Genomic DNA, 21,921 nt, shown 5'->3' with positions numbered 1-21,921 from the left:
CTCCCGGGTTTACGCCATTCTCCTGCCTCAGCCTCCCGAGTAGCTGGGACTACAGGCACCAGCCACCTCGCCCGGCTAGCTTTTTGTATTTTTTTTAGTAGAGATGGGGTTTCACCGTGTTAGCCAGGATGGTCTCCAACTCCTGACCTCGTGATCCGCCCGTCTCGGCCTCCCAAAGTGCTGGGATTACAGGCTTGAGCCACCACGCCCGGCCCGACAGTGGCTAATTTTTTTATTTTAATTTTTTGTTGAGACTAGGTCTCGCTATGTTGCCCAGACTGATCTCCAACTCCTGGCCTCTAGCAATCCTCCTACTCTGGCCTCCGAAAGTGCTGAGATTACAGGCGTGAGCCATAAATGTGTGTTGAATGAACAAATGAATACACATGCACCTGAGCAGTGATCTGGCTCCTATGTTCTACGACTCTAATTTCTGCTGCCCTCCTCCCACCTCCCCCAGAGCCTGTCAATTCTTCCTCTGCCTGGGCCTTGATTTCCCCATCTGCACAACGGGGGTGCATTATCTCTGGCCCTGTCATTCAGGTACTGTGGGAGGAACAAAGAGGAAGGCTCTCACGGATGCAGACCCAGTGGCTTGGGGCTTGGGCATTGGAGTCTGACATACAGGGGCCTGGAACGTGGCTCCATCACTAACCAGCTGTTCGGCCTTCAGCAGGTTACCTGATCTCTCTGAGCCTCAGTTTCCCCAAATATAAAATGAAGATAATAATAGTCCCTACCTCATAGGATTGCTGTGAAGGGCAAATGACACATCCCAGGCAACCACTTGGTATGTGGTACATGCTCAAGAAGTGGTAGCTTCTTATTATTATTTATTGCTGTTGTTATCCCCTCTGTTCCTGCTACAGGAAATTCTTTCCATGTAAAATTCATTCTTGTCCCCAGGCCTAGTTCACAGCCTTACTGAAAGCAATTCAGCATGTATTCGCCATGCTCTGTTAGTTATGTCCAGATGTTGCATGATAGGGGAGCACACTCACATTGCATCTGTGTGACTAATGTCCCTGGAGTTGTGCAGTGCACAGCCTACATGGCTGTACAGGGCAGATCTGATTGGATCTCCTAAGAGCAGGAGTGAGCCGCCCTCTTTGTACCTGCACCTGCTCTGTTACTGCCAGTTGATAGTGGCTGTCAGCTGGTGGGCAGCCCTGGAGTGTGGATGGAAGAGCAGGCATACACCTGGTTTTACTGAGGCCAGGGAGAGGTGGTGTGGGAGCCTCAGGCCCCAGAGAGCCCTCGGGACCTCCTGATGCACAGCCAGACTCCAAAGCTATGAGAAGCAGTACAGAAAGCCCACCGTTGGTTTCCAGTTCTGGGACTCTAACCCGTGCTTGGTTGACTCTGCAGGTCTCTGAGGAGGGGGCAGCTGCTCCCTGGTGGGGTTTCCCTGGGGACAGGCAGCTTCCCCAGGATGGGCGTGTTCTCTCCTCCAAATTCTCCTTCCTTCCATTTCCTTTCCCTTTCAGTCCCAATTCCTTCAGTTTAGGAAAGAGACCTGTGGAAATCCCGCACCTCCAGAGCTCCCAGGAGGAACCCGAGGGTATAAGAGAGAGCTGTACAGAGAGATTGGGAAAGACGGCTCAGGTGCCCTGCTGTGGTCAGTCCAGCCCCGGGCTGGGGCCCTGGGTCTTGCAGGCACAATCGGGGCAGCCCAGTGGGTTGGGGTCCGTGCCATGGCTGCAGATGGGGGTGCTTTCAGGGCTGGCAGCAGCAGAAAGGGAGGCCCCTTCAGATTGGTCCAGCCCTGTCTGCACCTGGGCTTGGCTGGGGTCTGTGGACATGGCCAATTTGGAGGTGTCTCCGGATGTGGGACCCTGGGTTTGCCCAACGTGGTGGGGGATATCTCCTGATGAGGTGGCAGCTGCTGCCTGGCGAGTCACCTCGGCGGGCAGGCAGCCTGGGGCCAGCAAGAGCCCCTTCTCGTCCCAGCCTGGCTTGGTGCGGATGCCCACAGCCTTCAGGATGGCGTCCATCTGCTTGGCGTAGTCCAGGTGGCCGCTGACCTGCAGGAGACAGTGAGTGAGCATCACGGTGGGTGTGTGGAGCCCAGCCCTCCCCAGGGACCTCCAGCCAAACTTCTGGGCCTCAGCGTTGCCCTGAGCATCTCCAGCCAACCAGTCACCAAACCCATGACTCCATTCCTCAGTGGCTCTCAAATCCAGAGTGGGTGGGAAGGCTCTATATTCACAGCTGTTTTAGAATTTATTAAATAAAGATGAAGGATGTTTCTCTAAAAAATCTGGATCCTTTGGAGGCAGGAAGGAATCTCCTGATAAACAGAAAGGTGATGTAGAAGCTCTCATTCTTTGCTTGAAGCTTTTTTTTTTTTTTTTTGAGACAGGGTCTTGCTCTGTTGCCCAGGCTGGAGTACCGTGGCACGATCTTGGCTCACTGCAACCTCCATCTCCTGGGTTCAAGCGATCTTCCTGCCTCAGCCTCCTGAGTAGCTGGGATTATAGGCGTGTGCCACCATGCCAGGAATTTTTTGTATCTTTAGTAGAGAAGGGGTTTTGCCATGTTGGCCAGGCTGGTCTCGAACTCCGGGCCTCAAGCGATCCACCGGCCTTAGCATCCCAAAGTGTTGGGATTACAGGCGTGAGACACTGTGCCCGGCAGCTTTTTTTTTTTTTTTTTTTTTTAAGGGATGGGCTTTTTGTCAAAATAGCATGAGAAAAAAGAAAAATGAAGAGAAAGACAGAGAGAGAGATGAGTTCTCTCTCTCCTCCAGGCTGGGGTGCAGTGGTACAACCATAGCTCACTGCAGCTTTGACCTCCTGGGCTTTAGTGATCCTCCCACCTCAGCCTCCTGAGTAGCTGGGATTACACATGCATGCTACCATGCCTGGCTAATTTTTAAATGTTTTGTAGAGATGGGGTCTCCAGCGTTGCCCAGGTCTTGAACTCTTGGCCTCAAGAAATCCTGCTGCCTCAGCCTCCCAAACTGCTGGGATTACAGGCCTGAGCCACTGTGCCCAGCTGATGCCTGCAGCTCCAGGCTACCCCAGAAGGGCTCTGCGGCTCACTAGCTGTGACACCTTGGTCAGACCCCTCTACCCTTCTGGCTCTCAATTTCCTCTGCTATAAAAAGGGGAACACAGTGTAGTTTCACCAGAGGTTGGCTGTGAGGATTTTCCCTGGAAAAGTCCCCAAATTGGAAAGAAAGCTACGGCATAGACTGCAAGGTGCTGGCTACAACTCACTCTCCCGTTTCTTCTTTAGTCACAAGGACTCAAATTTATAGCTGGGCACACTCCCAAGGCTTCCTTGAAGCTAAGAATAGCACTGTGACTAGTTTTGGCCCATGAGTTGAAGCAGTAGTGTGATGTGGTATTCCTTGGAATTCTCTTTAAGAGGAGGAGTGTTCTTCTTCCCTCATGTCCTCTTCCCTGCTGGCTGGAATTCAGATGAGATGGCCAGAGCTTGAGCAGCCATCCTGGGCCATGAGTCAGCCCACAAAGGAAGGCAGAACAAGCAGCATGAGGGAAATCTGGTCCCTGAAGACTGTGGAGTGGCACATCAGCCCTAACTGGCCTATTCTGATTCTTTTATGTGACGGAATCAACCCTTGTGTATTTAAGACAATTAGGCCAGGCACGGTGGCTCACCCCTATAATCCCCACTTTGTGAGGCCAAGGTGGGAGAATCACCTGAGCCCAGGAGTTTGAGACCAGCCTGGGCAAGATGGGGAAACCCTGTCTCTACAGAAAAATACAAAAATTAGCTGGGCGTGGTGGCGTGTGCCTGTAATTCCAGCGACTAGGTAGGCTGGGGTGGGAGGATCTCTTGAGCCTGGGAGGTTGAGGTTGCAGTGAGCCCTGATTGTGCCGCTGCACTCCAGTTTGGACGACAGAGCAAGACCCTGTCTCCAGAAACAAACAAACAAACAAACACCACAAAACATTAGCAGGGCCTCTGTTATATGGGCCAGCATCTTAACTAAGACAAAGGCCAAGAACTCAGAAGTAGCCACCCCCTTTGTCAGTCATATGTCCATCCCATTTTTGCGTTGGGATGTGTTGGTGAGTGTCAAGTAGAGGTGTGATTGAAATGCCTGATGTCTAGCTGTAATAATGGACAATGCCTGACACATAGTAGGTCCTTAATACATTGCAGCAAATAAGCTTACTGGATATACTCCTTTGCTAGGTGTGGGCAGCTCATTGTAGATGAAATTGAGCCACAGGGAGGTAAAGTGACTTACCCAAGGTCACACAGCTAGGTGGCAGGTCTGGGATTTGAATCCAGGCCTCTTTCTTTCTTTTACTTCCTTTTTCTTTTCTTTTCTTTTTTTTTTTTTTTTGAGACGAAGTCTCACTCTGTCCCCCAGGCTGGAGTGCAGTGGCGCGATCTCAGCTCACTGCAAGCTCCGCCTCCTGGGTTCATGCCATTCTCCTGTCTCAGCCTCCCGAGTAGCTGGGACTACAGGTGCCCGCCCCCATGCCCAGCTAATTTTTTTGTATTTTTAGTAGAGACAGGGTTTCACTGTGTTAGTCAGGACGGTCTTGATCTCCTGACCTCGTGATCCGCCCACCTTGGCCTCCCAAAGTGATGGGAATACAGGCGTTAGCCACTGCGCCTGGCCATCCAGGCCTGTTTCTAAAGCCTGTTCTATTCAGAGAAAATCAGCTGGGGAAGGAAGGAAGGTTAAAAATCATCCTCACTTTACAGAGAAGGACAGCAAAGCCCAGAGAGGGGTGGCAGTTTGTTTAATGACACACAGCGCATGGACAGCAAAGTCTGGTGCTGAGCCTGAGACGCTGCCTGCAGAAGCTGCTCAGCCTGGATCTGCCCCCTGAGATGGAGCCTTGCGTTCTCCCCAGTCAGTCAAGGGGACCTGCTTTAGTGCCAAAGATGCGCATGAGACCGGACTTTCCTTTAAGGCTGAAGGGGAAGGCTTTCTTTTAAAAAACAAGGACAGGAAAAACACCAGGGAGGCTGTTACTGAGAATCTCAGAAAACAGCACAAAGACACTGCTGGTAACATCTGCATTTCCATTTGAATCACAAATCACACTGCGTTATTCAAATGATTTTTCAAAAACACGGAAAGACAATTCCCTGTACAGTTTTGTTATTTTCTCACCACTAGAATCTGCCTACCTCTCTTTCTTTTCCTCACGAATGCTTTTAAACAGATTCCAGGGGAAATACGCACACGTGTATCCACACATCTAAGTGGCTTTCAGGGCCCTGGGCTCAGGGTGGTTGTCAAGACAGACCCAGTGCCCCTCTGCAGCAGGATGCATATTTAGTGGCTGCAGGCCCTGAGAAGGAACCTAAGTTTGGACTCTCTGAGAAGCTGCAGTGCCAGCCTTGGCTCTGTCTCTTACTAGTAACTGGGCCAGTCCTCACCATTTCCTGAACCACAGCTTCCTCATCTGTAAAATGAGTCATGACCTTGAATAACTGCTATAAGGAGTTCAAGGGCCTAGCACTTCACGGGAACTCAGAGAATGCTAGCTTTTGATATTATGTTCCTATATGATCCAAAACACTTTTCCCTTTTTAAATTGTTTTTCTTTTTTTTTTTTTTTGAGACAGAGTCTTGCTGTGTTGCCCAGGCTGGAGTGCAGTGCCATGATCTTGGCTCACCGCAACCTCTGCCTCCCAGGTTCAAGCTATTTGCGTGCCTCAGCCTCTCAAGTAGCTGGGACTACAGATGTGCACCACCATGCCCGGCTAATTTTTGTAGTTTTAGTAGAGACGGTGTTTCACCATGTTGGCCAGGCTGGTCTCGGACTCCCAACCTCAGGTGATCCGCCCTCCTTGGCCTCCCAAAGTGCTGGGATTATAGGTGTGAGCCACCGTACCTGGCTTTTTAAATTTTAAATGTAGAGATGGGGACTTCTTATGTTATCCAGACTGGTCTCAAACTCCTGGGCTCAAGAGATTCTCCTGCTTCAGCCTCCTAAATTGCTGGGACTATAGGCATGAGCCACCATGCCCTGCCCCAAACACTTTTAAAGAGACATTATGCAATTTGAGTTCGTGATACCTACCTAAAGGAGTTGCTGGAAGAAATAATACAAACCACGAAGCACAGTGCCTGGTACCCCAGGAGGTACTCTATAAATATGAGTTCCCTTACCTTAGTTTCCTAGAAGTGGGAGATGGAGAGTAGGGAGTTAGCTGGGCTGATTCATTTGGGAGCCCAAGATGGCTGGCTGCTCAAGCTCCAGCCATCACATCTGAATTCCAGCCAGCAGCAACTTCACACCCACAGGGACAAGTGATAACTGCCTCTCTAAGGACAAACAAGAACTGCCTCCCTAGACCTTTGTAACGTAGAGCGCTGGTGCCAGTGCTGGGTAGAAACAGGCCAGGAAGGGAGGTGTTTGTACTGCAGCTGATACCAGATGGAAATTCCACTGAGTGCTGTCCTAGAACACACAGCTCTGGCCCTCCTTGGCTACAAGTTGGTCCAGGTCTCAGGCAACCCTAGTCCCTGAGCCACCCCTCTGCAAAGACCCAGGGGAGCAGTTGCTGGGCAGAGCTCTGGTTTTACAGTTAGCTGGAGAGATGAGAGAAGAGGGGTGAGGCGGGTCGGGAAAGAGTCTCTTCTTAGCACCAGAAAGTTCTGGCGTGGCCGATACTGTGTGAAGATTCAGCCCCTGACCATCTCCCAGGCTGTCTTGATTGAATCTGCCAGCTGCCTGGATACACGCTGAATGTGACTGGCGTGCAGAAGCCTTCCGTGGCTTCCCGTGCTGGCAGGGGCCTCTGTGAACACCGTGTGACGGCACTCATAACCCGTCATCATCACATTTTCACGAGGTTGCATTCCCTGATAAACTGAGCACAGGGAAGCAGACACCACTTCTCCCTCACCTCGGTGCCCCACAGCCAGCCCTGTGCACTGTGGGGGCTCGGTGGTGACCACATCCCCGCAGGTACAAATGGGGCTCAGCCCTTCCTGTTTCCTACCTCAAAAGATACCCCAACTTACCCAAACAGGGGCTGCCATCACCCACCTCTGCCTCCCCCAGTGACTCCTTCCAAGCCCATGTTCTTTCCCTTCTTGGACCTCAATTTCCTCAGGTATAAAATGAGGCTAATAAAGGGACTTATACCACGTGGGCTGGCTGTGTGGTTTTGATAATACATGTAACAGGCTTATTGGTGCAGGGTTAGAGGTCACTACTAGAAGCTACAGAGATGTGTGAAAGAAGGCAGTACCGAGGCAGTGGTTAAGAGCCCAGGTTCATCCGGCTCTACCACTCACATGCCATGGCACCGCCTTCAGCCTCTGTTTTCACATCTGTACAATGGGTTACTACCACTATGCGGACCTCTATGAGGATCAAATGACTTATCCCCATAAAACATGTGAGCTGTTGGCTACTGTGGTTATTATCGAGTATCTACTTTGTGCCAAGCCTTTGCTAAGTTCTAGGCCACCCGGCATTTCCTCTGGGACATGAAGAGTCTTGTCGTGGGCCAGCTCATTGCACCCCAGAACCCTCATGAGTTGGTCCCTGGGGTGGCAAATCCCTCACCCACTGTAACCCAGTCCCTGTGAGGACTGACTGAGGGGCAGGAGGGCAGCTTCATTCACCCCAGAGATACGCCCTGCCTGCAACAGGGCCAGCCCAGTGGGTGATCACAAAGGGCCCTGCTGTGTGGTGGGTCCAGCAGGGAGAAGACAGGTCCTCTGGGTCTCTGTTGGGAGCAGAGGGCAGCCAGCACTTTCCCCGACAGCAGTAATGAAACCTCCCTTGGTTTTCAAGGAAAACAGGAGGCCAGCACAAAGGCAGTGCTAATTACCTCTAATTACCCAGAAGGGGAAAGCACTATTTTTTGTGATGTGTTCCTAATGTGATAAAGAGCTATTATTATGCAGGAACTGGGAAGCTGCCACGAAGACAGTCTGAGGAGGGAGTGGAGTCTCCAAAGCTGCTGGTCCCAGAGGCAGACAAACTGGGGGTGGTGGCAGGGGCAGGCCAGGAGGGCCTACTATGCGCCAAGCATCTTACATGCGCTGCCCTGGAAGTTAGGCATTTCCACCATTTCCTAGATGAGGACACTGAGACACAGAGAGGTTAAGTAACTGGCCCAAGGTCACATAGCCAGTAAACCAGTGGCAGAGCCAGGATTCTAAGCCATGCCTCTCTGGTGCCAAAGGCTGTGCTCTTCCTACCATATCCCATTCCCAGGAGAAATCAGATCTTGTGAGGGCTTTGCAGCATTAAAAGCTACTTTCTTCAGCAGGTGCTTTTTATCTCTGATTCTTCTAGCAAAGGGAGACTCCTGGGGTGCTGAGGCGCAAAATCCCTGCTCCCCTTCACCCAGTCAGGGTGCAGGCACCTTGAATAGGACAGAGAGCTCTGGACATGGGTCGGGAGGCATCATCGCTGAGTCCTGTTGATAGTGACGGGAGGCAGCCAAATGCCTAGGCAGATAAGGGCGGGTCCCCGGTGAAACCCCACCTTCAAACCAAAAAACCAGCCTGAAGGCTGACTGGACTGCTGGTCCCAGATGAAACCCGCGACCCAGAGTGAGAACTTCTGTTCCTGGTTGCCCACCCTTCCCCTATTCTGAGCACATAAAAGCCCTGGATTCAGCCACACTGTGGGGGCTTTCCCGCCTTTGGGTAGGGGAACCACCCCCACATCCCCTGTCTGTGGAAAGCTGTTTCATCACTCAGTAAAACTCCCCGTCTTGCTCACTCTTCAATTGTCAGCGTATCCTCATTCTTCTTGGATGCTGGACAAGAGCTTGGGATCCACCAAACGCGGTACCCAGAAAGGCTGTCACGCTGGCCTTTTGCCCTCACCAGTGGAGGGCAGCTGCCCCACGCAATGCAGTCAGGCACCAGCTGAGCTGTGAACATGCCACCGCCCATTGGGCTGTCGATGGCGGAACTAAAACAACTAATTAGCACACTAACACCCCCTCTGGGGCTTCGGGGTCACGGGTACCCCTGCTGGGTGCTGCCATGTTCCACTCGAGGCAACACGCCTGGTCTGACCACAGGCCCTGCATGGAGCTTGCTCCTGTGTCGGCGTTTGGAGTGGTCAGCCAGACCCCGCACTTGCTCGTTCATGTGCTTCCTCCCGCAAGGGGCTGAGTGTGGCAGACCGAGCATATGGGGCGCCCCTGCTGCAAGTGTGGCAAAGGGGCTGAGAGAAAATTCCTGTCACTGTGGTTTGCTGGCCTTGTGACTCAGTTTACCTCATTCCCATAGGGAAGCGGGCAGCGCAGCTTCCAACCTGGGTTCAGAACCCAGACCTACAACTCTGGCTATGACTCCATGCTCCCAGGTCTCAGTTTCCCAATCTGTGATCTGGGGATGCTTAACACCTCCTCTAGGGAGTTGTGAGGTTTACAGAATGTGAGCCAAGTCTATCTGTGAAGACTTTTTTTTTTTTGAAACAGAGTCTCACTCTGTCACCCAGGCTGGAGTGCAGTGGTGCTATCTCGGCTAATTGCAAGCTCTGCCTCCTGGGTTCATGCCATTCTCCTGCCTCAGCCTCCCGAGTAGCTGGGACTACAGGCGCCCGCCACCTCGCCTGGCTAATTTTTTGTATTTTTAGTAGAGATGGGGTTTTACCATGTTAGCCAGGATGGTCTTGAACTCCTGACCTGGTGATCTGTCCGCCTCAGCCTCCCAAAGTGCTGGGATTACAGGTGTGAGCCACCGCGCCCGGGCCCTGTGAAGACTCTTTAACCAGGAACAACCAGTTTCATAAATGGATGAGTCTAGAAATGCCTCTTATTCTACCCCAGTCCCTAAAGCTCCCAGTTAGGAAGGCACAGGGTGGCTTCATTTGTGATCCTCTGGTGGGTTAGGAATTGTGTCTCAGGCCCTGGGAGTTTAGGGGTGAAGACACAAGTGAGAATGAATTGGCCCCAGTGACCTGGTGTCACAGGTGAGAGGCCCGGGTGACCTCTGGGCAGGGACATGGCCGACAGACTTCACGGACAGCAGCACCTGGTGAAGCTCTGATTTTGTTTTTTTGTGTAAGAACTCCCCCATGTTATCAAAGGCTCAGTCAAGTCTCAAAACACATGCAGCCCAGTGTGAGCCACACTGTGGTGGCAGGGATGGGTCTGGGGCCTAGCTTCATCGGCCATTGAGACACAGTGGTAGAGTGGTCAGAACAGGCAGCTGCTGATGTTGAATGGGGAAGCCAGAGTGCCCCTCAAGCCAGGGAATTTTTAGATGTCCAGAAAGAAGTCTAGTCTGTCTGCAGGAAGGAGCTGCTCAAACAACCATTAGTGGAAACGGGTGATATGGTTTAGCTGTGTCCCCACCCAAATCTCATCTTGAATTGTACTCCCATAAATCCCATGTGTTGTGGGAGGGACCCAGTGGGAGATAATTGAATCATGGGGGTGGTTCCCCCGTACTGTTCTCGTGGTAGTGAATACGTCTCCTGAGAGCTGATGGTTTTATAAGGGGAAACCCCTTTCACTTTGTTCTCATTCTCTCTTGCCTGTCACCATGAAAGACGTGCCTTTTGCCTTCTGCCATGATTGTGAGGCCTCCCCAACCATGTGAAATTGAGTCCATTAAACCTCTTTTTCTTTATAAATTACCCAATCTTGGGTATGTCTTTATCAGCAGTGTGAAAACAGACTAATACAGTGGGTTACACTTGGGAAGCAATTGGCACTTCATAAATGGCAGCCAACAACATAATAACTAGAAACCAGAGATTTTGTTCTCAGGGTCCCCTGACATTGCAAGGGTTTTTACTGGCTGAAGTCGGCTTGTGCTTGTAGTTACAGCTTATTCCTGCCCACTGCCAACCCCTCTTTGCCCTTCCCCCTGTGGGGCACGTCTCTCACTATTTCTCATATCTACCTGGGCCAGGGCTACAACTACTGGCTTCAGACCTGGGTTTGAGTCCTGCTTTGCCATGTTTCAGTGGTGTGACCCTGGAACGTCTGTAAGCCTCAGTGACCTTGTCTGCACAATGGGGACAGTAACGTCTGTAAAAGGCTTAGGGCAGGCTGGGTGCGATGGCTCACGCCTGTAATCCCAGCACTTTGGGAGGCCAAGGTGGGCAGATCACCTGAGGTCAGGAGTTCGAGAACAGCCTGACCAACATGACGAAAGCTCATCTCTATTAAAAATACAAAAAAAAAAAAAAAAAAAAAATTAGCTGGGCCTGGTCGGGGGGCACCTGTAATCCCAGCTATTAGAGAGGCTGAGGCAGGAGAATCACTTAAACCTGAGAGGCAGAGGCTGTAGTGAGCCAAGATCACGCCATTGCACTCCAGCCTGGGAGACAGGAGTGAAACTCCATCTCAAAAATATAAATAAACAAATAAATAAAAGGCTTAGCGCAGAGCTGGGCATAGAGTGAGTGTCCTCACGGGAAGCTATTAACTCCCTAGGATAGCATGTGGCAGGTGAACGAGGTTCTTTCAAGTCTAAAAAAACTCCAGCTGTTCGGGCGCAGTGGCTCACGCTTGTAATCCCAGCACTCTGGGAGGACAAGGTAGGTCAATTGCTTGAGCTCAGGAGTTTAAAACCAGCCAGGACAACATGGTGAAATCTCGTTTCTACCAAAGATACAAAAAATTAGCTAGATGTGGTAGTGTATACCTGTGGTCCCAGCTACTCAGGAGGCTGGGGCAGGAGGATCACCTGAGCCTGGGAGGCAGAGGTTGCAGTGAGCTGTGATTGCACCACTGCACTCCAGCCTGGGCAACAGAGCAAGACCTCATCTCAAAAAAAAAAAAAAAGGCTGGATGCGGTGACTCACGTCTGTAATCTCAGCACTTTGGGAAGCTGATGTAGGCAGATCACCTGAGGTCAGGAGTTCAAGACCAGCCTGACTGACATGGTGAAACCCCATTTCTACTAAAAGTACAAAAATTAGCCAGGTGTACTGGTGGGCACCTGTAATGCAAGCTACTAGGGAGGCTGAGGCAGGAGAATCACTTGAACCCAGAAGGCAGAGGTTGCAGTGAGCCAAAATCATGCCATTGCACTCTAGCCTCGGTGACAGAGTGAGGCTCCGTCTCAAAAAAAAAAAGTTAAAGAGGCCAGGCGCGGTGATTCACACTTATAATCCCAGTACTTTGAGAGGCTGAAGCGGGTGGATCATCTCTGGTCAGGAGCTCAAGACCAGCCTGGCCAACATGGTGAAACCCTGTCTCTACTGACAATACAAAAATTAGCCAGGTGTGGTGATGCGTGCCTGTATTCCCAGCTACTGGAGAGGCTGAGGTGGAAGGATTGCTCGAGCCCAGGAGGCGGAGGTTGTAGTGAGCCGAGATCAAGCCACTGCACTCCTGCCTGGGCAACAGAGTGAGACCTCATCTCAAAAAAAAAAAAAAAAAAAGGAAAGAAAGAAAGAAAGAAAAAATAAGAAAAGAAATTCAAGTTGGGCTTGAGTGGCTGCCCAGCAGGTGCCCTCTCACCCCATTCCCTGCAAGAATTCTTTCTGACGATCTGCTTCTGCACCCCAGCCTAGTTTTAGCTGCATGGGAACCCTCAGGGAGTATGTTTAAAATGTGGACTCATGGCTCTGCCCCTAGAGGTGATATAGAAGTTTTGGGCAGTGGGGCCCTGGGCTCTGCATTTTAAAGACATTCCCCAGATGTCCTGCTCTGCATCCCATCCTTCCACAGCCCGGCAGGCAGGTGCTTCTGCTTTTGGTCTAGCCTAAAGCCCTCTACTTGTGTCCTCTGCTTGCTCCAGCTGCTTTTCGCAGAAACATACAGTCCTGACTAGTGAGCTGAGATGGGGTTGTTGGGGAGCCCTGGGTCGGGGGGTACTCAGGAGTGGGGAACAGCAGTAATACAGGAGTAAGAGTGAGGGTTCTGGGGGTTCAAATCCAATCCTGGTCCTGTTAATTGCTAGTTGTATATCTGTGTGTGTTTTTGCTTTTTAGAGACAGGGCTGTGCTCTGACGCCCAGGTTGCAATACAATGGCACGATCACGGCTCCCTGCAGCCTCGATCTCCTAGGCTCAAGTGATCCTCCCACCTCAGCCTCCTGAGAAGCTGGGACTACAGGCACACACCACCATGCCCAGCTAATTTAAAAAATTTTTATAGAAATGGGGTTTTGATATGTTGCCCAGGCTGGTCTCGAATTCCTGGGCTCAAGGGATCTGCCCTCCTGGGCTTCCCGAAGTGCTGGGATTCATTACAGGCATGAGCCACTGCACCTGGCTCCAACTAAATTCTTATGATCTCTCTCCTGTGGCATGGAACAGGTTGGGGCCACTGTCTTCAGGGGACAGAGGTGGCTGGGCTGGAGCAACTAAGCAAATGCAAAGCCCCAGGAGGGACAGGCCAACACTCACCACAGAGGTCAAGTCCACATTCTCCACCCTCCTGTTCTGCAGCAGCACGGGCTGTAGGCCGGCGACACGGAGCTGCACCGAGGACGTGCGGTACACGAAACTCAGCAGCCAGTCTCCTCTGTGGGAGGGCGGAGAAGCACGCGAACGTTAGCACCAGCCTTGGACAGCCGAGGACAGGACGGGCCAGGCTGCCTCCTGGGAAGCAGAGTGGGACTGGAGCTTCTGCAGGAAAACAGGATCCCTGATTGCACGGTGGAGATGGAAGATGAAGCAGCCACAGCTGATGCTTTTGGAGCCTGGCCTGGGTGCCAGGCATGGTGCGCAGGGCTGTGCACAAGCACCAGGTAGCTCTATGAAGGCTGTCTGCTTTGTTCCCAGCTGGGTCTCCAGAGCTAAGAACAGTGTCCGGCATGTAATAGAGGAATATCTGCTGAATGAATGAATGAGGAATCTGGATAAAGTTCTCAAAAAGTCAGCATGTGGCTCAGGAGAGCTACTCCTAGCTCGGGAAAGGTGGCTTGTCCAGGGCTCCCTGGAAAAAGTAAGGCAGAGAAGGTCCACCTATGAGGAGGGGGGGAGCTCTAGGGTCTAGGTGACCTATCTGTGAGCTGGAGGGACCAGCTTGGCCTTCCCAGGACAGGCTCAGCCCAGGCTGCAGGTTCTCCCTGCTCTCAGGCAGCAGAAGAGGCGAGGGTGGTTGTCCAGGCAGTCACAGCACCGGGAACATTCCTCTACTTTCAGGGGTGCTGTGACCCCACTCTGTGAACCTGGCCCCAGCCAAACACTGCCCCTACACTATCCAGAAGAAATGACCTCAGACAGTCTGCTGCCCATTGCTTCAGGCGCAATGAATACTGTCTACAGAGGACACGGTCTGAGGGACCCCTGAGGCAGCCTTCCCTCGCAAACCCCTGAACTGTCTTTGGGATGCAGCTGGGCCATCCCAGAGCCATGCCCTTGGGCCTTGCCACCCAGCAAGTCTGTGCACAGGCAAGCTTCTGTTCTCCCCTCTGCACCCCAGACTCGGATCCAACTCAGCCCATCCTGCTGTCTTCCATGTGGACTAATTCTGACTCTGGTTTGCATGGTGTTATTTTTGCACGCTTGTTCATCTTAAAGAAGGGCCCCCCCTCACTGCAGGGGGGTAAGAATGGCTGAGAGATAGGAGGCTGGGGCTGGAGTCCTGGCGGCCCTGTCTATGTGCCCTGCTGTGTGACCACAGGCAAGTCCCCCACCTGTCCGGGACACAAGGTGTGGTGGTGCTCTCTGGGCTCCTCCAAGTTCTGACCCTCTGTGGTCTCTGAGCACGTGGGTTTGTGAGTGGGTACCACTCTGAAGACCCCCAGGAGGACTAGTCCCTGAGTTGAGGGGTCCTCTACAGACTCTCCTGCTGTGTTCCGAAGTGAGCTCATCCATCCCTAACTCCTTCCCCACTGTCATCTGCCCAGTCCTTCAAGTAGAAACCAATGTCTTGGGTGCCTCTTCCCTATGGCCAACGCATCAGAGTCCTCCCAATTCTTCCTCCCCTCTCCCCTCCAATACCTGTCCCTTGTGGTCCAGCCCTTAGAGTAGGCAATCCTCCCTCCCCCACCCCACGGATGAATGCAACAGCCTCCTCACCCCACTCCCTGCTCCTGGCCTCACCTACCTCGAGCCACTGGAGTCTTCCTAAAACACCCATCTGACCACTGTGCTCCCTCAGAAGCAGACCATGGCTCTCCATTGCCTCTGGGCTTTCTCATCTAGAAAATTCCTTCAGTCTCTCCAGAGACCAATGCTTTCAGGTCCTGATGATGATCTTAATATTGAGGGCTCAAGAAGCACTGTCTAAGAATGGATGGTTGCAGGGGGCAGTGGCTCACGCCTGTAATCCCAGCACTTTGGGAGGCTGAGGTAGGAGGATTGCTTGGGCCCAGGCATTTGAGACCAGCCTAGGCAACATAGGGAGACCCCATCTCTACAAAACACACAAAAATTAGCTGGGTGTGGTGGTGTGTGCCTACGGTCCCAGCTACTTGGGAGGCTGAGGCAGGAGGATCATCTAAGCCCAAGGCAGTTGAGGCTGCAGTAAGCCCCGGTTGTGCCACTGCACTTCAGCCTGGGCAACAGAGTGAGACCTTGTCCCGAAAAACAAACAAACAAACAAACAAACAAAAAAGGATGGCTAGAGGGAGAAAAGGGAGATCCATTCAAGTTGTTTTATTGAACTATTCATAAGAATCCAGTGCATCAAATACTGGATGTGAGGATGGTCGGGAAATGATTCCAATACCGCTGGGTGTAAATGACCAAAGACAGCATCATTCCTCCGAAATGATTTCTGTTGTAATTATGACAACATTTTAGTTAAAATGTGAATTACATGTATTTATACACATGTAAGGGCAGAGCAGGAGCACAGATTAGAAGGTTCTGAACCCTCTCACTGTGCTGAGCAAACCATGGGCCTTCACTGGCATTCAAGACCTTCTCCACCCAGCTCTGGACCACACAGAGCCAGGTTCAATTCCTGCCTTGTCAATTATGAGCTGTGTGACCTTGGACAGGTTGCTTGACCTTTCTGAGCCTCAGCCTCCTCAGGGTATCTTAGCTCCCAGCATTGGTGGGACCATTAACTGAGGCGGGACATGTACACACAGGTGCTCAGGGAGCCTCAGTCATGACTATTAGCGCCTGTGCTGGACCTGTGTGTGCTGTGCCGCCTCTCTCCGGCTCAGTCTGTGCTTCCAGTCTCTGATGGGTTCCTATATCCATCCTTTCAAGATTCACCTTGGACATCCGCTCCACTAGGGAGTGTCCCTGGGCCTCTCCACCCACTACTATATATATATATGTTTTGAGACAGGGTCTTAACTCTGTTGCTCAGGCTGGAGTGCAGTGGCATGATCTTGGCTCATTGCAGCCTCTGCCTCCTGGGCTCAAGCTATCCTCCCACTTCAGCCTACCAAGTAGATGGGACTGCAGGTGTGCACCACCATGTCTGGCTAATTTTTGTATTTTTTTGTTTGTTTGTTTTTGTTTTTGTGATATAGTCTCGCTCTGTTGCCCAGGCTGGAGTGCAGTGGCACAATCTTGGCTCACTGCAGCCTCTGCCTCCTAGGGTCAAGCCATCAGCCCACCTCAGCTTCCCAAGTAGCTGGGACTACAGGTGTGCACCACCATGCCCGGCTAATTTTTGTATTTTTTTGTAGAGACAGGTTTTGCCATGTTTTCAGGCTGGTCTTGAACTCCTTTCTGGGCTCAAGCAATCCTCCTGCCTCGGCCTTCCAAAGTGCGGGAATTACAGGTGCGAGCCACTGCGCCCGTCCTCCATCCGAAATGAGTAATCATTCACCCCTTGTGTGTCTGGTACTTGTTCCTTTTATGATGTTTGCCACACATCCTCCTGTGTTTCCCCTTTTCTAGAAAAGCAGAGAGCTCCCTGAGGGCAGGCCTGTGCCTTAGTCATCACTGTATCCTGAGCTGAACCGGTAACTCACTGCCACTCTCTCTCAGGTCCTCCAGGCAATGCTGATGTGCAAACCCCAGGCTGAACAACCGCCACCTGCTGAAGGCAGACCTGGCTCACTCACCAGGCCTCGAGCCATCTGTGAGCAGGGTCCTCCCTGCTCCTTCTTCTGTCATCCCCTCCTCACACGGCACCTGGGGCAGAGCCCACAGGGTGGCCTCTTGTCCCTGGGCTACAAGGAGCTCTCCTGAGGACTCAGAATGCAGCCATCTCACGGGGGGATGAGACAGGCCTGAGCTCATATCCTGGGTCTGCCTGTGAGACCCTAGGCAAGTCACTTGCCCCTCTTAGAGCTTCACTTCCTCAGGGATGTGACAGGCGGCAGTGCTATCACCCCAGTTAGCTTCCAGAAAGTTCGTGAATAGCCCAGGTAAGGGAGTGGGTTTACAAAGAGCTTTATTAATGTAAATTACACGTGAGTAAACTTGTGTAGTTGGGTAGTGTTGGCCTGAATCCCCTTCCCTCTCATCCTCCATGTTTAAGTTCACAGCAACTAAAAGGCCTTTGGAGACCAAGAATCTGAACTCCTGGCTGATGCTTAATTTAACCAAGGAACTACAGTTGTTTTGATCGACACTGTCTCTCTCCTTCCCTCCTTCCCTTTTTTTTTTTTTTGAGACAGAGTCTCGCTCTGTCGCCCAGGCTGGAGTGCAGTGGCCAGCTCTCAGCTCACTGCAAGCCCCGCCTCCCGGGTTTACGCCATTCTCCTGCCTCAGCCTCCCGCCCTCCTTCCCTTTCTTCTTCCTTCTACTCCTCCTCCTCCTTTCTCTCCATAAAGAGATGGCCCAGGGTCTCACAAAATAATTGAAAACCAAGTGTATGCGCCTCAGGTTCTCAACAGAACAGATGGGTTTAATAAGATTTTGCTGCGTTCCCCCTGCACACATGCAATTTTAATTCTTTCCCTTTGCTGTTTATAAAAAGTACTAAAAAATAATGTGCTATGTGAGTATGCCAAGTAATAAACATTGTAACTGTTATAATTTATTGGGCACCTACTAAGTGCCAGTTCTTCTGCTTTATAACGTCATTTAATCTTCCCAGAACCTCTACACAGGAGGGACTATTATTCCTATTTTATAGGTGGGGACGCTGAATTCAGGGAAGTTGTTTGTCTAAACCCACTCAAAAGGCAAACGGCAGAGGCAAGACTTTAACCTAGGACTGCCTCACATCAAAGTCTTTGTCCATTCCTTATCTTTTTCTTATTTTTTTTGTATCTATTTTTTGAGATGGAGTCTTGCTCTTGTGGCCCAGGCTGGAGTACAGTGGTGCGATCTCGGCTCACTGCAACCTCTGCCTCCCAGGTTCAAGCGATTGTCCTGCCTCAGCCTCCCACCATGCAGCCTGGCCCAAGGTTGGTGCTCACTGAATTCACTGAATGACTATCCCAAGTGACTGATGATGATGAGTGAAAAAAATGGTGACATTACCTGTCATTCACAAAGCATGTATGTACCATGCACACACATACACACATGTGAACATGGACAATCGTGCACATGTGTATGTACATACATGTAAACACGCACACATGTACAGCTCTGTAAATCCTCCAAGCATCCTCACAACTCTGAGGGCAGTTGCTATCAGTATCCCTCTTTTACTGATGAAGAAATGAAGGTGGGCATTAGAACCCAGGCCTGTGTGCTTCCGAATCAAGCCTTAAACATTGCTGCTCTGAAAACACCTTTGCTTCATCCAGAGGCTGGATGGACAGGGCGTCTTCTCAGGCCAATCTTAGAGGTCTGCCGTTTTGGGTTTCATCCTCCCTCCTGCCCCAAAGTCTGAGTCACAGCTTTGGCTGAAACCCTGCAGGTCCTCCTTCTCAAACCCCAAACAAAGGTTGCTTCCTTTCTAGCCCTGTGGCCGCCAGCCTTCTCGGGCCCCCTCCTCTGGCTGGAGGGTCTGTCACCCTGTTTGGGTACAGGTTCCTGCATGCCGTCAGCCTCCTGTTCTAGCACCCTGCCCTTCCTCCAAGGCAGCACTCAGAAAGCTCAGCCTAGGCCCCTCCAGTCCCTCCTTCCACCGCCAAAGACTAAACATAGATGCCTCTTAGACCTCATTCAAAGACCTCCCTGTGGTCCAATCTTTGTTTTTCAGTCTGTGTCCCACTCGCCCATGTCCCTTCCCCCAGCTCCAACCTGGCCAAGCTGCCCCAGCCTCTCCTGTCATCCTGCTGCTCTCAGGCCTGATACACAAACATCTTCTCAGAATCCCCCTGCTGTCCATCATCCCACTGGGGGGATGCTTCCCAGATCAGATCACCAGGCCGGGGCCTGCTCCTAACAGGGCTGGTGCCCGGCCAGTTCTTGGGATCTTCCAGGACAGGGATTAGGTCTCGAATATGTGTCCCCAACACAGAGCATGGGCATGCTAAGTGCTCAGTAAGCACTGCCACTTCCCCGCTGGCACGAGGTTTGGACAGACCTGCAGTAGCTGTTGATGATCCTCCCGGACACCACCTTCCGGAAAGGCTCCCAGTGCTTCGCTTCTCCCTCCACAGGTGCACCCAGCAGGACGACATCCTCAATGATCCCTTGGCAATCTGGCAAAAGACCCCAGAAAAGGCTGTCAGTGTCCCTGGTCACAGTGGGTGCTGGGAGGGACTCTCCAACAGCAGTGGAGGAGATGAATGTCACACACATACACATGCACACACGTGAATCATGTGCATATGTGCATGTACACACATGCAAACACATGCATGAATAGGCATGGAAGCTTCTACCGAGTTCCAGAACCTGAGTCAAGCCTCTTATATGCTTAATCTATTCCTTCAAAGGATCATTACCCCATTTTATTTATTTATCTATATTTATATATTTTGAGATGGAGTCTCACTTTGTTGCCTAGGCTAGACTACAGTGGCACGATCTCAGCTTACTGCAACCTCCACCTCCCGGTTCAAGTGATTCTCCTGCCTCAGCCTCCCGAGTAGCTGGGACTATAGGCACATGCCACCAGGCCCAGCTACTGTTTTGTATTTTTAGTAGAGATGGGGTTTCACCATGTTGGCCAGGCTGGTCTCAAACTCCTCACCTCAGGTGATCCACCTGCCTTGGCCTCCCAAAGTACTGGGATTACAGGCGAGAGCCACTGTGCCCAGCCTCATTATCCCCATTTTAGAGTTACGGAAAACCAAAGGTATCTGCAAGATCACATGGCTAATAAGTTCCAGCACAGCCTGAGTTGGAACCCAGGTCTCTCTCCACCACCTACGAAGCTCACACCAGCTGTGGACTATGGATGGATGTCTTCCTTTAGAACAGACTAATGGGCCCTGCATCATCTTGCATGCCAGGTGGGAGACACCAATATCTTCCTCTGCAAAAGGTTCCCTGGGATCTGTGCAGACTGGTGGGAAGAGGGGGCTGAAGAGGAGATGGGGCGAGTAGGTCCTGGGGCCAGGGAGTGCACTTGTCAGCCGCATCGATCTAATGATTCAGGAAATATTTCAGGTCAGGGCTATTCAAAGTGCAATCTGGGCTAGGGGCGGCGGATCACCTAGTGTTGATAATCCCAGCATTTTGGGAAGCTGAGGCATAAGGATTGCTTCAGCCCAGGAGTTCAAGACCAGCCTGGGCAACAAAGTGACACCTTGTCTTTACAAAAAAAAAAAAAAAAAGCCAGGGCCCGGCACAGTGGCTTCTGCCTGTAATCCCAGCATTTTGAGAAGCCAAGGTGAGTGGATCACTTAAGGCCAGGATTTAGAGACTAGCCTTGCCAGCATGGCAAAAAACCGCCTCTACTAAAAATACAAAAATTAGCTGGGTGTGGTGGCAGAAGCCTGTAATCCCAGCTATTTGGGAGGCTGAGGCATGAAAATCGCCTGAGCCCGGGAGGCAAGGTTGCAGTGAGCTGAGATTGGGCAACTGCACTCAGCCTGGGCCACAGATTGAGACTCTGTCTCTAAATAAATTAATTAATTAAAAATTAGTTGGATGTGGTGGCACCCACCTGCAGTCCCAGCTACTTGGGAGGCTGAGGCAGGTAGATTGCTTGAGCTCAGGAGTTTGAGGTCACAGTGAGCTATGACCACACCACTGCACACCAGCCTGGGTGATGGAGCCAGATCTTGTCTCAAAACAAACAAGCAAACAAACACCAAAGTGCAATCCAATTGTTCTGTAAGTACAGACACAGAGAAGCAACACGGCTTTTTAAATCTTGCTGCAGAATGGAAACCAGTAGTTCTCAGATGGGTATGTGGACCAGGCTCGGAGAAACACTGCACTGGACAAATGAGAGGTGCAAATGCACCCCTCCCCCAGCCTCTATCCCATCCTCTGCTTTATTTTTCTCCTTGTCACAGGCTATTGTTTATCATTTGTCTCCTCCTCTAACACGGAGGTTCAGTGAGGCAGGCACCCCAGTGCCTCATTCACAGCAGTGTGGCAGGGCCCAGGACAGCACCGGTTCCATTCACAGCACTGTGGCAGAGCCTAGGACAGCACTGGTTATATTCATAGCAGTGTGGCAGGGCCCAGGACAGCACCGGTTACCGATTTGGTGCTCAATAAAGATTTGAATGAATGAATGAATGAATCCGTGAATAAATATCTGTCTCTATCAGGAAAACCAGTTTACAGGCTTTGACATCAGGTTCAAATCCCAGCTTAGCCACTTTCGGGCTATGTGACTTGAACCAAATCATGTAACTTCTCCAAGCCTAAAAGAGGATGATGATGCTGGCCTTATAGGGTCTTTATGAGGATTAAGTCACATGGGAAAAATCCCAGCACAGTGAATGCACAGTGGGAGTTCATGCACCCCACTGGCCTGCCTGACCCCCTGCCTCCCCCTTGTGGCCCTCCCTCCCTCCCTTCCTTCCTTCCTTCCCTCCCTCCCTCCCTCCTCCCTCCCTCTCTCCTCCCTCCTCCCTCCCTCCTTCTTTTTTTTCTTTTCTTTTCTTTCTTTCTTTTTCTTTTTTTTGACAGAGTCTCACTCTCACCCAGGCTACAGTGCAGGAGTGCAATCTTGGCTCGCTGCAACTTCCACCTCAAAGGTTCAAGCGATCCTTCTGCCTCAGCCTCCCAAGTAGCTGGGACTACAGGCATGCACCACCACGCCTGGCTAATTTTTGTATTTTTAGTAGTGACGGGGTTTTGCCATGTTTGCCAGGCC

At 51.5% G+C, this 21,921-nt stretch overlaps 1 protein-coding gene across 12 annotated transcripts in view; it reads right to left on the bottom strand.

Annotated features, from left to right (window-relative positions):
* Positions 1–793: 793 nt before the first annotated feature.
* Positions 794–21,921, bottom strand: part of TMCO4 (transmembrane and coiled-coil domains 4) — a 131,452-nt gene continuing 110,324 nt past the window's right edge. For 7 of the 12 annotated variants that reach the window (XM_031934620.1, XM_023219790.3, XM_031934624.1 and 4 more), the window contains 4 exons: positions 20,755–20,922; positions 19,225–19,342; positions 13,287–13,404; positions 794–2,024 (listed from right to left, as the gene is read on the bottom strand). In XM_031934620.1, the coding sequence (XP_031790480.1) occupies positions 1,620–2,024; positions 13,287–13,404; positions 19,225–19,342; positions 20,755–20,922 (809 nt within the window). In that variant the 3' untranslated portion in view covers positions 794–1,619. Of the gene's footprint in view, positions 2,025–13,286; positions 13,509–19,224; positions 19,343–20,754; positions 20,923–21,921 lie in introns of all 12 variants that reach the window. The other 5 variants (XM_023219793.3, XM_023219794.2, XR_004228626.1 and 2 more) reach the window with 4 other exon arrangements.

Source organism: Piliocolobus tephrosceles, chromosome 1 (assembly GCF_002776525.5).
Source record: "Piliocolobus tephrosceles isolate RC106 chromosome 1, ASM277652v3, whole genome shotgun sequence".
Classification (NCBI taxonomy): Eukaryota; Metazoa; Chordata; class Mammalia; order Primates; family Cercopithecidae; genus Piliocolobus; species Piliocolobus tephrosceles.
This window is presented reverse-complemented; position numbering and strand designations above follow the sequence as displayed.